This window comes from Archocentrus centrarchus, chromosome 5 (assembly GCF_007364275.1).
Source record: "Archocentrus centrarchus isolate MPI-CPG fArcCen1 chromosome 5, fArcCen1, whole genome shotgun sequence".
In the NCBI taxonomy this organism is placed as follows: Eukaryota; Metazoa; Chordata; class Actinopteri; order Cichliformes; family Cichlidae; genus Archocentrus; species Archocentrus centrarchus.
The window spans coordinates 32,827,664-32,844,160 of NC_044350.1; the positions used below are offsets into that span (position 1 = coordinate 32,827,664).

At 36.2% G+C, this 16,497-nt stretch overlaps 1 protein-coding gene across 1 annotated transcript in view; it reads left to right on the top strand.

The window, feature by feature from the left end:
- The window catches only part of LOC115779987 (receptor-type tyrosine-protein phosphatase T-like), a 355,835-nt gene that overhangs the window by 291,822 nt on the left and 47,516 nt on the right, over positions 1–16,497 (top strand). Inside the window, exon 21 of the mRNA XM_030728898.1 lies at positions 5,778–5,913. Within this exon, the coding sequence (XP_030584758.1) occupies positions 5,778–5,913 (136 nt within the window). The remainder of the gene's footprint in view (positions 1–5,777; positions 5,914–16,497) is intronic.

Genomic DNA, 16,497 nt, shown 5'->3' on the forward strand with positions numbered 1-16,497 from the left:
ACTTGTGCAGAAACCAACCCCTCAGTAACTCACTGTTGCATCTTGAAGTAGAGGGTGGTATTACACATGATTGCAAGCATGTGCTAGGGGTTAGTATGCTAACTTCAATGTAGATCTACTGACACAATGCAGATGTCTTTAAAATGTATTTATTTGTTTGTTCATAAATATAAACTTAGCACAAAAAGGTTGTACATGTTTAAACTTGGCGGATGGATGATGGATGGATGGATAGATAGAAGAAATAGGACATACTGGCAATTTATTCATTTAACAAACAGGGGCCTCAGTAGCATGTGGAAGAACCATACACAGCCACAACAGCCTGGCACCTCCTCCTCATGCTGGTCACCAGTTTGGTCACACACTGCTGTGGGATGGCATCCCATTCTTCAACCACCATTTTTCGCAGGTCAGCCAGTGTGGTTGTGTTGATCAATCTGGCATGAACAGCACGCCCAAGCTGATCCCACAAGTGTTCAGGGGGGATGAGGTCAGGACTGCAGACAAGCAGTTCCATCCTTTCCACTCCCTCCACTTTTTGGAGCTAGCCTCTGATAAAGCCCTCGTTGTGGGGGTGAGCGTTGTCATGTTGGAGGATAGAGTTCAGTCCCAGACTGCTGAGACACGGAATTGCCACTGGTTGCAGAATCTAAAGCATTGTATCTCTCTGCATTGAGATTGCCTCCAATGATGATGAGCCTATTTGTCACCTGGGGTACCAGAAGCTCAAAACAAGAGTCAATAGCAGAAAAAGCTGTTTAGCGTTAGCAGAGAAGATCTGGCAAATTTTTCATGGGTATAACCCACATGTTCAACTCTGCTGCTCAACCTGCAAATGTGTTTTCCTTACAAATATCTCTCCATTCAAGGGAAAATGAACAGACTTTCCAACATTATCAGATATATTACCAAGAAGCATTGTTGCAACAAAGAAATAATCAACTAAACACAAATTTTCTTACTTTCTTGTGCTAAGTTTATATAGAATTTATCTTCATAAAATACTTAAGATCAGCTGCTATTAGGTAAAAGTTTTGAGAACTCAGAGCTTTTGAAAAATATTGCACATAGCAATAACCTCCATTAAAATATCTGTCTGATGTCTGATTTCATTTGAAAATCCACAGGGAGGAAATACATGTCTTTTTTTTGCATTAAATTGTCAGATAGAGAACCCTTTTTTCCAAAGATGATACAGCTTTGAGACAGGTAGGCTGTCCATGATTGGGCTATAAAGACTCAGAATATGTTGTCATTGAAGGCATTCAGGGTTTTTAAAAGAACATCTCCTCACTGCAGCCATTGAGGACTGCAGCAGCCATTACTGAGTGTGCCAAGGTTAGGTACTTAAGCCGTTAGCTCAGTGTATTCTACTGCCAACCTTGTGTTGTTATTGCAGGGGGTGAAGATGAGAGAGACAGGGGATTAAACTGAACTCCCACGCAGCAGTATTACTTTATTAATCGTCTGTCTTTGTCTATCAAGGTTATAACAAGAATCTGCTTGGCAAATGTCTCAGAGAGGACAGGGGCATTCATGTGCAGAATTGCAAGTTGAGGGGTCTTTGTCTTTCCAGTTTCTTATTTTTTTTTATTAACAGTCAGTTTTTAAGTAATCAGTCTTTTGACATTCAGTCTATTGACAGGCACCTCTTGGTTTCTACATAAAACATAATGTTAATTTTCTTTGACTATTATAACAGCAGTTGATAAAAATATTGTATGTTATTAGAGACAGTAAGAGAGCATTTATTTCATATGTCTTAAAGTAGAGACCAAAAGTACTGTGCTGTATAAAAGAATGGAGAAAAAAAAAATTAATTTCCTCTGTCCAGTTTTTTCCCCCCAACATATTTTTGTGGTTAAGCGTAGAAGTTTTTGAAAACATTTCACAAAACATATATAGGAAGGAAACCATCAGTTGAACTGAAGAACATCTCTTTATAAGGCCCTAATACACTTCATTTGTCCTATCTGTCACCTTCTTTATGACATCAGTGTTGTCCAGATCGCTTATTAAAAATAATGAAAACAACAGTTAAAATATAACTTCAAATTCACATTATTCTGTTATAAAAAATGAAATACACAGAATTTGCTTTCACACAAACTGCCCAATCATATCAGTGCTCCATATGTTTGAATGTGTTTTCCTGTCCAGTGAAATCAACATTACACAACAACCTTGTATCCACCTTCCCCAAGTTTTGTTTTCTGTCCTGTTTGTTCACTTGTTTGCCAAATTATTTAATCCTCCTCATATGCTGTGTTTTCTCTGTGCATTTGTAGAGCTTGAAACTTGATGTCATTTATTGACTTACACATTTGTGCGTTGTCCTTTGGCTGTGTTTCATGTTTGTGGAATGAAGTCAGTAATGGTCTAAGGAAACCAACTTTTTTTGATTAGGCTCTATATATTTATCTTTAAGATGCATTACTGCATTTAAAAATGCATCATTACATTTGGAAGTAAGTGTGTCAAAACAGTCAAAATAGTAAATTTGCAAGTAACTGGTTATTGATCATCACCAGTTCATGAAGTGCTAACTTTTTTGGCAACTTCAATGTTTGCCGTGACCTGTGCATGCCTGTATCTTACTGTTTATGATGTTTTACGTATTCATCAAGCTGTGATTTTTCTACGATTTCCAGTAATGCAAAGCCATTTAGCATTCATCAATCCAAATGAGTTTAATCATTTTGTTCTAAAATGAAATATCCACATTTGTGAAAGGAATTATTTTACTTTTAAAATGAGAAACTTAGCTTGAGTTCTTTGTCATAGTATTTCTACTCTTTATTGTGCATTTGAATGCAAAATTTGAAATTTCTCTCAACATTTCATTTTTGAACAAAAACTGATCATATTTCATACTTTGCCTATTATGTTACTTACCATGATTTTTAAGAGTGATAGTGGCCTCTTTTCATGTGGATGAAGTGTTAAGAATTTATCTTCACCTTGGGATAAAGTGTGTCCAGTATTTCTTTGTTGTCAGCATATATATGTTATGTCTTTGTACATATGTATGACTGTGTGTGTGTGCACACGTTTGTGTGTATATATCTCAAAAGTGTGTCCAAACTTTTGACTGGTACTGTATATGAAAATCTCACACTGTTCAAGCATAACAGTATGACCACTAACTGGTGAAGTGGATAACACTGATGATCTCTTCATGATGGCACCTTCTAGTGGCTAGGATATATTAGGGAGCAAGTGAACATTTTGTCGTCAAAGTTGATGTGTCAGAAACAGGAAAAATGGTCAAGGATTTATTCTATTAAAAGTGGTCCAAGGAAGGAACAGTGATGAACCAGTGACAGGGACACCAAGCCTCACTTGCGCATATGTGCGAAGGCCAGCCCATGTAGTTCGATTCAACAGATGAGCTACTGTAGCTCAAAAAGTTAATGCTTGTTCTGATACAGTGCATCACAGACCTGTCAGCGTGCCCATGCTGACCCCTGTCCGCTGCTGAAAGCACCAACAATGGGCATGTGAGAATCAGAACTGGACCATGGAGCAATGGAAGAAGGTCTGATAAATCACATCGTCTTTTACATCACAGGAATGGCCGGGTGCGTGTGCACTTACCTAGGAAACACCTGGCACCAGCATCCACTATGGGAAGAAGGCAAGCCAGCAGAGGCAGTGTGACAATTTGGGCAATGTTCTGCTGGGAAACCTTTGGTCCTGCCATCCATGTGGATGTTACTTTGATACGTAGCACCTAACTAAGCATTGTTGCTGACCATGTACACCCTTTCATGGAAAGGTGACTCTGGCTTCTTCCAGCAGGATAATGCACCCTGCCACAAAGCAAAATGGTTCAGGAACAGTTTGAGGAGTACAACGACGAGTTTGAGGTGTTGACTTGGCCTCTAAATTCCCCAGATCTCAATCCAAGAACCCCACGTCACAACTTAGGGCTCTTTTGGCAACAAAAGGGGGACCAACACAATTTTAGGCAGGTGGTCATATTGTTATGCTTAATATATATAGTACCAGTCAAAAGTTTGGACACATCATGAGGCATGAATGCCATGGTAATTTTGTTTTTTTTAATGATTTCTTTGAACTGTTCTTTTCCAGGGTGGAATGATTGTGCAGCATCAATTATTAATGACTTAAAAAAAAAAAAAAAAACAAGAATTGGGTGCACAAGTTGAAATTTATTTTGGAAATTTATTTTGACTGGTACTGTACATATACATACAGGCTCAAATATATATATACACACCCACTAATATTTGGTTAAATGTGCCTTGATCACATATTTTTGGTAGCCATCAACAAGCTTCATGCATAATTCTGGCTAGATAATTGACCACTCTTCTTGGCAGAATTGGTAGAGTTCATTTAAATTTGTTGGTTTTATGGCACAGACCCAGCTTCTCAGCATAGTCCACAAATTTTCAGTAGGGTTGCGATTGAGGCTTTTTGAAGACCATTTAAAGGTCATTAGTCTGCTTTATCTATTCTAAAATCTGTTTTGATGTGTATCTGGGATCATTGTCCTGTTGAAAGATCCAGTTGTGTCCAGTTTCAATGTCTTGGGTGTTGATTTGAGGTAAAGTTGAAGAATTTGGAGAATTTGGAATTTATTCCTTTAAATTTTGCAATATGCCACTACCACTGACAGCAAAACAGACCTAGAGTATAATGCTACCACCACCATGCTTGACAGTTTATATGGTGTTACAAGCCTCCAACATACAATAAAACTTTTCTCCAGAAGGAATGGCTTACCCGTGTGGGCAGCTGCAAATTTCAGTTGAGCTTGAAGGTGAAATTTTGTGTCAGAGGCTTCTTTCTTGGTTGGCACTGTCTTAGTCTGCGGTGATGTAAAACTGGCTTCACTGTGGACAGTGATGCTGGTGTTCCAGTATTTTCCAGTTCATGGCAGGCTTGAGCCTTGGTGGTTCCTGGGCTGTTCCTGAACATTCTAACAAATTTCCTGTCATAATTTCCTGGGTAACAGTTTGGGTCTTCTTCCAGACCTTGGCAATGTTGGGACACATCCGAATAACTTGTACTTCCATATAGTTGTTTGAATTGATGATCTTGGAATTTACAGTTCTTTAGAAATGGTTCCAAGAGACCTTCCCAACTTCTCTAAATCTATAATTCTACTACTTCTTCTACTTAGATCTTCACTGAATTCATGGGACTTCACCATTGTTCTGATTATTGGTCAAACCAATGAGTGCTGTCAAGCAAATTTTTTTTTATGCTGGCAGAGGGAAACTACCACTTGTTTTCAATCATGATCACTAGTGAGAAGTTAATAAGCCCTTCAGCACCACTTATTAAATATTGAAGTGAGTGAATGTGTATGTATGTATATGAATCTGCATGTATACCTTTGACCTTGTATAGATTAGAGAAAATCCAAAATTCAAAATTATGCTCCCAATTCTTTTATTTTTATTTATTTATTTTTTTATCATTAAATATGTATGCTGAACAATCATTACACCCTGGGAAAAGAACAGTTCAAAGAAATCATTAAAAGCTCCAAATTACTACGACATTCATGCCCCATGATGAATATATATAAACTCCTGACCACAACTGTGTGTCTGTGTGTGTGAGTGTGTGTGTATGCAAGACCTGCTGTTTGTATGGAACTTCTTGTGCTGTATATATATGAATGTGTACATGCATGCATTTCTATGTGAATGTATTTACCTAGTAATTTGTTTGAGGTTCCCAACCAATGTGACTATTTGCATACCTGTGTGTTGTTGTGTGCATGTGTGCGTATGTAGGTGCCTCCACGCAGGACTCTGATGCCATGGAGCCAGAGAAACAGGTGGACAGCACAGTTAAAATGGCTGGAGTGATTGCTGGGATTCTTATGTTCATCATCATCCTTCTTGGAGTTGTTCTCACCTTCAAACGCAGGTAGGTAGTAAACTAAACAACAGGACAGAGTAGCATCTTAAAGGTGTTAAATGTAGCATTTTGACAGTAAGTCATTATCAACACATTCTTTTTGGCAGTTTGTAGCCTTTTGTTTGTAGCCAGTTTGGAGCTTGATTAGCTTTTATTAAAAAAAAAGTTTTTGATTAAAAATTATGCTACAGTTGGCACCTTTAATGCAAATTAGTCAATTAAAAGCCAGTGAGGTTAATGCATAGGTCTTATACTTAGTTTTAAGTGTCCTCATAGCATATATATGCAGGCAGATAGCTATATATTGGAGTGGAGTGGAGTGACAGATTCTCAGTTTTACACTTAAAAGATTTCACCACCTTTCATAAGACTGAATCAATTTAAAATGTTTTTAATTTAGGTTTGTTTCTTACAACAAAAAATCCTACGAGATTAAATTAATCAAACATATTGGGTTAAAAACTTACTGTTAAGGCCACAGACTTAAATTCTTCTTTCTTTTTCTTTTTTTTTTGGCAGTATAAAAGGTAAAAGGTTTTATATTAAACCTGGTGATGTATTTAATCCTCCAACCCTTAAAGGCAAATAAATAAAAACGATGTAGTTCCCCAGAGCTAAAGATATCTAAAACCCATAAGAACTGTATTATCATTTAGCAGCTTTCGATATTGTTGTTTACTTGCACACTGGTTCGCCACCATCACCTACACTTCTCCCTCTTACCTTCTTTAATTTTCCATACTGCTCCGTCCATTCCCCGTTCTTCTCTAACCCATTCGATCCTCCATACTTTTACATTTGTTTTGCTAGGATTTACATCTTTGAGTTTTGTGTCGCAACTTTGTTTTTCTTAATATTTTCAACTTCCAAAGAACATTTCATAGACCATTGTTTACTATACAAATAACAAAATAAAGATTTTTTTTTTTTTTTGTCACCAGTAAAAGTAGAGTAATGACTGATGACTGATATGTGAATGCATTCCAATAACCACTTTCTGGTACTTCATCATAAATCATCAATGTTTATTATAAAAGTACAGACACTTCAAAACTAAGAGCTGCAGTGAATCTAAAGACATGAAGACAGTATGTTTACTTGGTCCAGGTGCTTAAGGCATTAAAAACTGAGATATCTTTTTACAAACAAACATCTGAATAAATAATTGTATATCCTAAAAACTCAGTAGCTTTTGCAAGGAATAGATAGTTACTGATTAATGGTTTAATACTTTAAATATTTGTATTTGTACTACTCTTAAAATACAGTGTTCAGTGTAAAATGTTTTAGTGATGTCTGAACATCCACTAAAATGTAACCCACAACACTGAAAAAGGTCATGTTTCAGGTGGATTGACTGCTTCTGTCAAGGTAAAGTTATCAGTTAACAAAAAGTTGGCTCAAGCACGATGTGATGGCTAAACTTTGCTGAGACAGAGAATCCTAGTGGCACTCGAAAAATTGCTGGAAAAAAAACCTGACAAAATATTGTGTAAATGTAACAAGTATTTGGTCAACTTGGAGTTTGTGACTAAAGCCTAGTTCATAACCTGTTATCATTCAGCAGCTGTTGACATTTTTTCCTTTTGTTTTGGTTGTTTAATAAATTTTTACCATAAACATTACCTCCTTCCTGTCATTAGACAAGGCAATTCAATTCAGTTCAATTAATTTAAATATTATTTATATAGCGCCAAATCACAACAAACAGTTGCCTCTATCTGCTTTATATTGTAAGGTAAAAAGACCTTACAATGCCTTTTCCTTCTCAGACAAAGGCACGTGGGCCTAGTCATAACCATAAAGGGAAACATAAAACTTCATGCACAGATAAAAGTAAACTGGCAGATATCATTGCTAGTCAAATATAACATTGTATCCATTTTAAGTGAACAGAAGAGGCTGGGGGAGTCAGGCAGGGCACAGACTGGAAATGCTAATCAGAGACTAACTCAGGCTAACAGAGAATATATAAAACACAAAGTTAAAATTCATCAGAGCCAAAAGAGGAAAATGCATGATGTAACAAGACAGGTAAAGGTGGAGACCTCAGAAGAGGGTGAAGATAGGGAATGTAGAGGTGAAACAGAAAAAGAAAGAATGGGAGGGACAGAAGGAAGGGACAAATGTATAAGGTTCGAAAAAATATGATAATTGAAAACCAGGCACCACTGGTTAACCTTGGGGTCAAGTGGATATGCTAATCAGATGCTAACCAGCCTAGGAGGGCACAGTATACATAAAAAGCCAATTAGAGGGCAAACACCGCTGCAGTGGATATAGGCAAAAAGAGCAATGAGACGTTAGGAAAGAAAAGAAGGAAGCAGTTGGGATGCTGCTCAAATGTTCTGGTGAACTTAAGCGAACCCAGGTCATCAGTCAGGATTAAAGGGCACATACATGTCAAATGAAATGATGGAGTGCATGTCAAGAATGGCAAAAATTTAAGAAAAGGGAATTCATTAAAATTATACCAAGAGACAGTGGGGAGTCATGGAGACAGAAGAAAGCAAAACAATTGATATAACCAGTCCAGATGGATGGATTCAGACAGTGGCATTTTTATCACACATCTGGGATCATCTATATTTTACACTTCATATTTCAGCCAGTCCCGGTGGCAGATTTTTTTTTTAATAAAAACTGAAAGCGTTTTACATGCCTTTCAAACCTCATAAATTACTCTGTACCAAAACTTTGTCAGGAAGTGCATGACTAACTGTCCAATTAATCTTTTAGACCACCATTACACGTGTTCCAAATGGACTGTATTTTTTGAAGAAAGCCAGGACATGTTGCTGATAACGTATGTAAAAGTGAATAACACTGAACAAGGCTGAAGTCTTAATGGGGATTCAGTGTTCCTACAGCCAGGTGGCCCTGAGGGCTCAAAGACCCAGCACCAGAAGACACACTTTTTATAAGAAGGTTAAGAGGAGAAGCGATGAATAATTAATGTCTCAAAAGCTCCCTGAACACAGGCTGATTTCTGTTTGTAATGCCAGAGAAGCACCTAAACCAAGAAACTGAGAAAAGGTGACATCTTTGGAGCTGCAAATTGATGGAAAAATATGTTAAACTTTTTCACCCCTATTTCCTTTTATCCAAGCTATTTAAAATTCTGACTCAATAACTGCCTTTTGTGATTGTATTTTATCTGAAGCTTTCATACACTTTTCATGCCCACGTCAACGTTAAAAAGGGACCGGCAGTTTCAGGTTCATAGCCTAAACAAAAACAAATTATACGAATACCTTGAAGAAAGAACACAGAAGGGAGGTTAGTCAGACAAACAAGCTAATTTACTACCTGGCTATCTAATGCTTTTACCACTGAGTACAACTTTTGGTAAATACACATATGTAAATGTGCATAAACTCAAAGCTACAGGCTCAGATGTGACTGTTTGTTGGAACTTGCAGTTCTTTATGTATCCATAACACAGACAGCAATAAGAGATGAGATATTTGAGGTGTTTTTATAGAATCCTCACATTCTATGTAGAGTAACTGGCTCAGGGCTACACACCCATTGCCCAAAAATTACACACAATTGTCTCAAACACAGCAAAATGGGTAAAAAAAAAAAAGAAAAAAAAAAGACAAAATACAGGTATGGGGAAGGGTATTTATATATAAATAACTTACCACTCATTTCTGACTGAGATTATTCTTCTGTCAGTCTTTATTTTATTTTTTTTCTTTTTAGGAAATTGTTGCATACCTTTATTGTGTTTGGAATCAATCTCATCTACAGACATTTGAATATTTTATTTTTTTAATATTTAGTAATCTACATTCTCTATAAACAAATGTATTTCCCTGTATTATTATTATCAATAATAATAATATTAATAATCTGTTATTAATAATAAGATTAATAATAACAATCTTTTTCATTAACTAAAAAACCTGCAAATTATTAGTTTTGAACTATTTCATGTGAAATCCAAATCTTACAAAGTGTCTTTGCTGAGTCATAACTGTGCCTTGCTAAAGCTAATGCATTACACTCGTAGTATAGTGGTGACTGACTCATAAGAGAGCTCTACAAGCTAGTCTGGAGTCAGCTGTTATGGAGCTGGTATGATTTCTTTAATTATTTTAAATAAACCTTTATCCCCCCCCCCTTAAAGCCTGTTCATATTTGCTGTTCTCCAGCTGGATTTGTTTGCTGCTATGTACAGTATTTAAAAGTTAATGATAAAGGATAAGCAAAAAAGACTGTCACAGCCATTTAAGATGGAGACAGTTCACTATCAAAATCAGGCATCAGTTCTACTTTAAATTAATTGTTAATTGAATGTTTTTGAATAAATGTTGTGGTGATTTTAGCATATATACAAAAATAATAAAGTGCTTCAAAGAGTGGCAGTGCTATAGAGTTAGGTCTGAATTTTGGTTTAATATGCTTAATATAAATGGAAAAAGAAATAAATGTCAGGGAATGAAAAAGAATGGCTAAAAAAATTAAAATGAAACAGATGTCTTTCTCAACACAACCTCTTTGACTCAAATCTCACACCCTTTTATGTCTCTCTCTATCTTCCTGTTTCCTGTCTTTGGCTCCACCCCTTCCTGTCCCGTCCTGTACCTGCCTTGCCCTTGCTCCGATAGAGAGATTCACACATGGAGAACTCTGAGCGTGGGGTATTGTATGTTTACTTCTAGACATGACCACATCCACTCCACATTGTTCTTCAATGTGATTTTCACCTCGGCATTTAGTGGTTTCCAAATGCATCTTGTTACTGCCATTGAATAGTAAATTTCAGTGAAATATTATTTGGTCATACTTAATAAATTCATTAGTTAAAGCACCAACAAAAAAAAATGTCATTAAAAATATCACAGAAAATTCCTCCATATATTTCATGGAAAACTTTGTCACTTTGAATTGGGATACCTGTAAAAACCCGATATCCTTTTTTTGGGGGGGAACCCCCCCCCCTTCCCAAAAGAAAGAAAGAAAAACAAACAAAAAAAAAAACCACAATTTGAGCTTGGGACATGTGCTGCATACCCTACAATATAATTACTGCGCAGACAGTGTGTAATTGCCTTGGTTGTGACTCTCAGTGTTGCTGAAAAGGACCACAGAATGTGCTAACCTATGCAACACTTAAAGATGTTTTGGGGGCTACGTATTTGTTTTCTTTCAGACACTGAAAATATAACACCTAATATTTTAATCACTGTGGGATGCAATTTTCTCTCAGCTGTGTTACCACTGAGAAACTGCAGGGACTGAAAGCTCCCCTGACTGCTTTTTTACTGCCAGATCTGTGCCACTAAGTGGATGAAATTTAGGTCTTTATGTTACTTTGAGAGTTCCGTTGTTAGATATTATAAGTCCTTTGTGCACTTGTCTTGCTCCCTACCCTTATTAGTGTCATTAGTCTGTATACTTCTTTGTCTTCCTTGATGGCTGAAGATCTAAGTGGAGTAATTTTTTAGTGGTATATTGAGGTATTGATGGGACTTTTAAATGGCTTCTTTGGCTGCCACTATTAGCTAGGAAGACAAGTTAATATAAGATGCTTTTGGTAAACATTTTCTGAAATACTTTATATATATTATGTGCACATTTACATCACTGATGCACATCATCTTAGCTTCTTGAATGTGTTTTTTTTCTTGTCAAAAGTGGACATTTGAAACTGCAATAATTTCTGAGCACGTTCATTGCATCAAAGTTTACTTATCATTTCCTCTGTCATCAGAGATTTATCTGCCAAATACTTGGGCAATGCTTTTGATAAATTCATAATAGTTTTGTTATTTGCAAGATATCTACACCTGTAGTCAAATTTCCATCACAGGAAGACAGAACTTCAGGTAGAGAAAAGAAAAATGTTTTCCATTATGGTACTTAGTACATTAGGAGCAGGTTGGTGTAATTAAATATATCTAGGCATTAAAAAAAATAGCAAAAGGTTAAATAATTAATCCAACTTCATAGGACAGAAATTATGTGTTTGCCTTCAACAAAAACAGAGGTGGATGATTAGGATGGTGGTATGTGGTAATGTCTTTGCCAATAAAATGTGACGCTTCACAAATATCTCCACCCACACTGTTCCTGGACTCAAAGACAATCTACTCTGTGCCTGTCATGGTAGTTATCATTTTCTCAAATAAATCCCCTTTCTGCATTTTAAGGTTGCATAAGCATAACCTTACTGTACATAACAACATATAATTAAACTATTGATTAGATAACTTGGGTTGTAGTGCACTGCTACAAATAAATAATATAAACATTTTCTTTATCGTAAATGTTACATTTAGTATTTATGGGGATTGTGAAGTATTCACACTGGTAAGATTCCTTACTAAAGGTTATATGGCCGAGCAGTCCGATGGGAAATCTATCCTATTGTTCATGTATTAAAATGTATTCAAAGCAGACCCAAGGCTGGCATTTTCAAGGAGTTGATTTATAGTGAAGTAGTGTAAGTATGTATGGTTGTAGCAGTCCTCATGGATGGTGGACATTCACTCAGGTTCAGCGAAAGTGGGAATTTTGCCAAAACTGATGGTTAATTTCTTGAAACTCTTAGCATTAGGCCTAAATTTGAGTTAGCAGTTATCTAACCTTTTTCCAAAAAGCTTTTGCCTCTTCAATAAAAATATAATAATGAAAAAAATCAGAAATAATGAAAGTTTGTGGTTAGCACTATTGCCAAACAGGTTCTTTGGTTTGAAATCTCCTTTATGTGGAGTTTGCTTGACCTTTGTGCCAACCTGCGAGCAGGTTTTCCCCATGTTCTCTGGTTTTCTCTGACAAAATTGAATATATATGAATGTCAGCTCATTTGAATGGTGAAAAAAATAGGGCTCAGAAGCTTATTATTTTACTGAAAACCTCTGTATTTGATTAACTCTATGACAAATATTCCTCTTTGAGAGGTGATTTCTTTAGAAAATTGTAAAAAATACCAACATTAACACTCTCTTTTTTCTTTATATTTTTTGGTAATAGCTTAATTTACCCCTATATGTATTTGGTCCAATCTAAAAATAAATAAATAAAATCACAAAATAAATGATAAACCTCCACACCGAGACAAGAAAAGGACACATCCTTTTTCCTAGATAGCATACTGCACCCTGGGGATCTCATCTATAACAAGAGAAATGAGACGATTAGAAACTGGTGTCAGCCCAGCCCAGGGAATGGTCTCAGGCTGAATCCACTGCAAATGGCAGGCTCTTGTGAAGCCAAGGTGTGTGCATGTGTGTGCGTGCGTGCGTGCGTGTGCGCACGCACACACAGTGGACTGAAACTCACAGTCTCACAACTGGAGGATGTACACAAACACAGTTACTAAGAGGCACACACATTTGAAAGTACTGAGTGCTTCCATGCTAAACTTGGACTTACCCCTAGATAAATTGGTGGTGTTAACACAGACAGACTTACACACACACACACACACATACACTCACAACAGAGCTGGACTTGACCCCTATTCTGCAGATGTGACACATGGTTGAATAATGGACTCTGCAGCTTGCTGAGATAAATGCTTGATGGTCCACTTACAGCACATTTAAAATTGGTGATGGCAAGCAATTTATACACTCACACAGACGTACAAACTCATACTGTGTGATCACCAGGGACGTTCCTGGTGACTAATTTACTAGTCATTTAAATAAGAGGGGAAAAACATCAGACTAGTTGACTAAGTCTAAAAGTCAGAAAACACATAATCTAATAAATGAGGTTAAACACAGGCCATACAAATACTGCGTGTGTTTTCAAGGGCACTATGAAACAGTTAATCGCATTCCTCAATAATCAAATCAGGTTATATGCATAACATTGCACACACAGAATTCCAGATTAATTTGGAAGTGTGGCTAACATTAGCAGTGCTAGAAGCAGTCCCTTCCTTTCTTGCAGGCTAGCATACACTTGTTTGTGCTGAATGTGGTTATGCGTCGCGTAATGAAGGTTAGTTATGTTTCAGTTTCCTCCTTGCTTTAAACCTTAGAGTGGGGCACAGCGTCTGTTACAGCCTCATAACATCTTTGAGCAACAGGTACCTGCCATTGTACATTAATGAAATAAGAATATAATTAATATTTCTGTTGCTGTCATCAAGTTGTGCACATCCCTAGTAAGCAGGTACATGAAACAAGAACACTTTGTAGAACAATTTCTTATGAAGAACAAATGTTAATGGATGTTAAGTTATCGCCCTTTGCTGCTTTTAATAAAACTTTTTAACCCTCAAATTCAATTGCTGAGAACTGGGGATGCATTGTTAGACAAGTGTTTAATTCCATGGTGCAAAAACAAAAAAAAAACGGTTCACAATTATAGTAGGTTGGAAGTAAAAACAAAACAATTATATGGCTCAGGTTTTGTAACAGTTGAAATAGTGCATTTGTTAAATCTGCCGGATTATGAGCACTCTTAACTACAGATTGCAGTAAAGAAGATAAACATTGTTTATTCCCAAATATGTAATAATTACAATCTGCTTAAAGCAACATGAATGTAGCCAAAGATAATAATCTCCTTCTTTGGCCATTTGTCCATGTTTGTGTGCTCTTATACGGTCTTATACAACCACTGATAACAATAACATAAATCAGGTCAGTCTCTCTCTCTCACACACACATACATACATACATACATACATATATATATATATATATATATATATATATATATATATATATATATATATATATATATATATATATATATATATATATTAGGGGTGGGACTCGATTAAAAAAATTAATCGAATTAATTACAAGCTTTGTAATTAATTAATCGAAATTAATCGCATTTTAATCGCATTTCAATATTTGACATGATAAATATTAATTTAAGTTTAGTTGATGAATAAATCAATATACATAAGCTTAAACTTCAAAATTTTGTTTATTTTCCCACCAGTCTACTACACAGACCAATGAAGGGTGGAAGTGCTCCTGTGATAAGCAAACACCTGAAATTAAAGTTAAGCATCATAACTGGATAGTTTTATTCAACATTAATGTCTCACTTGTTATAGTTGGAAATTAACCATTCACTCAGCTGTATTCCTTGATGTTGAAATGTGTTATGCTTCTTTTAACAGCTTATTTTGAATAAAGACTTAAAATTAAACCACAAAAAGGAGCAAAAGTTTGTTCTCCGTTTAACCAGCTGCTTTTACACAGCTGTGCTTCGCACTCACGGTTGCTAGGCGACATGAGCTACACAGAGGTGACGGCAGGTGACGCTGATATGAAGGCGAGCCGCTCACTTCCGGCCTTTGTGGTGTTCGTGGGCTGCGAAAGACGTGGGCCGGGTCCTTTGCAGGATGCGGCCTCTAATTTGGACATTGTGCGTCGATATAATCTGTATGCCGGGAACTCGCGCACTGAGAAACGTTCCACGGTGCAAAGTGCGATTAAAATGCGTTAAAATTTTTAACGCGTTAATTTCCCCATAATTAATTAATCGAAATTAACGCGTTAAAGTTCCACCCCTAATATATATATATATATATATATATATATATATATATATATATATATATATATATGTATTGCCTTGCATTATTTCTCTTGTCTCTGTGTTGCTGCACGTCTGTATGCCCTTGAATACTCAATTTTGCACTCATAGTCACTTATTAAAAAGTTTACCATGCGTTTGCTCCTGGACGTGGAGACCTTAGGTTTGGCTTGTTAACAAAAATATGAAATTTTTCACCATTTCAGATTTCACATCCAACTTGGTTTCTTCTCCTCCTCTCGCTCCACCTTTCAGTCTGTCTCACACATGGTGCCCTGAACAACTTGGTGGAGTGTTTTTTATACCCTATATTAATATTTATGACTAGTTTTAATGGCTGTGGCTTTTACAGCTGGGCTCTCAGTGCTCTGCACTTTATTAATATCATAAGGACAATGTCAGCAGAGCCCTTAAAGAGGGTTATGGGTGTAACTGTGTTTAGATGTGCTTTAGATTAGAATTAGGTCTAAGATACGGTAAAGTTTGGGTTCAGGCACTTAATTATTAATGACAAGGCAATGACAAAGTATTCAAATGTCATCATAAAACAGAAACACAGCTAAAAACCACACAACAATAACAAAAAACTCAATAATATCTCTTGATTATATTGATATTGATTATACTAGATTATAATATTTTTATTTTAGAGAGTTTGATTTTCTGTTACATGGCACTGAACAGGAGTGGCCCTCCAATCTCATTGTACATCCTGTATAATGACAATAAAGGCATTCTATTCTATTCTATTCTATTCTATTCTATTCTATTCTATAATAACACAGCCTGTTAAGTCAGTCCTTAATAGGCTGTGTTATTGATTTTTTTTTTTTTTGGTTAGATGGTTAGAACTGAAAAAAAAACAAAAAACTTCTCTCTCTCGGTCACAAATGATTTTGATGCATCCCTGCAGCCTATACTGTTCTTAAATATAGTTTTATAGGTGCTGCAAGCTGGTAACTGTTATGATACCTGGCTAGCTAGCATGCCATTCGACTGTGTAATTTAAAAGTGTTATTAGTGTTAAAAATACTGTTTCAGCACTACTAGCAGCCAGTAACACCTGTGCCA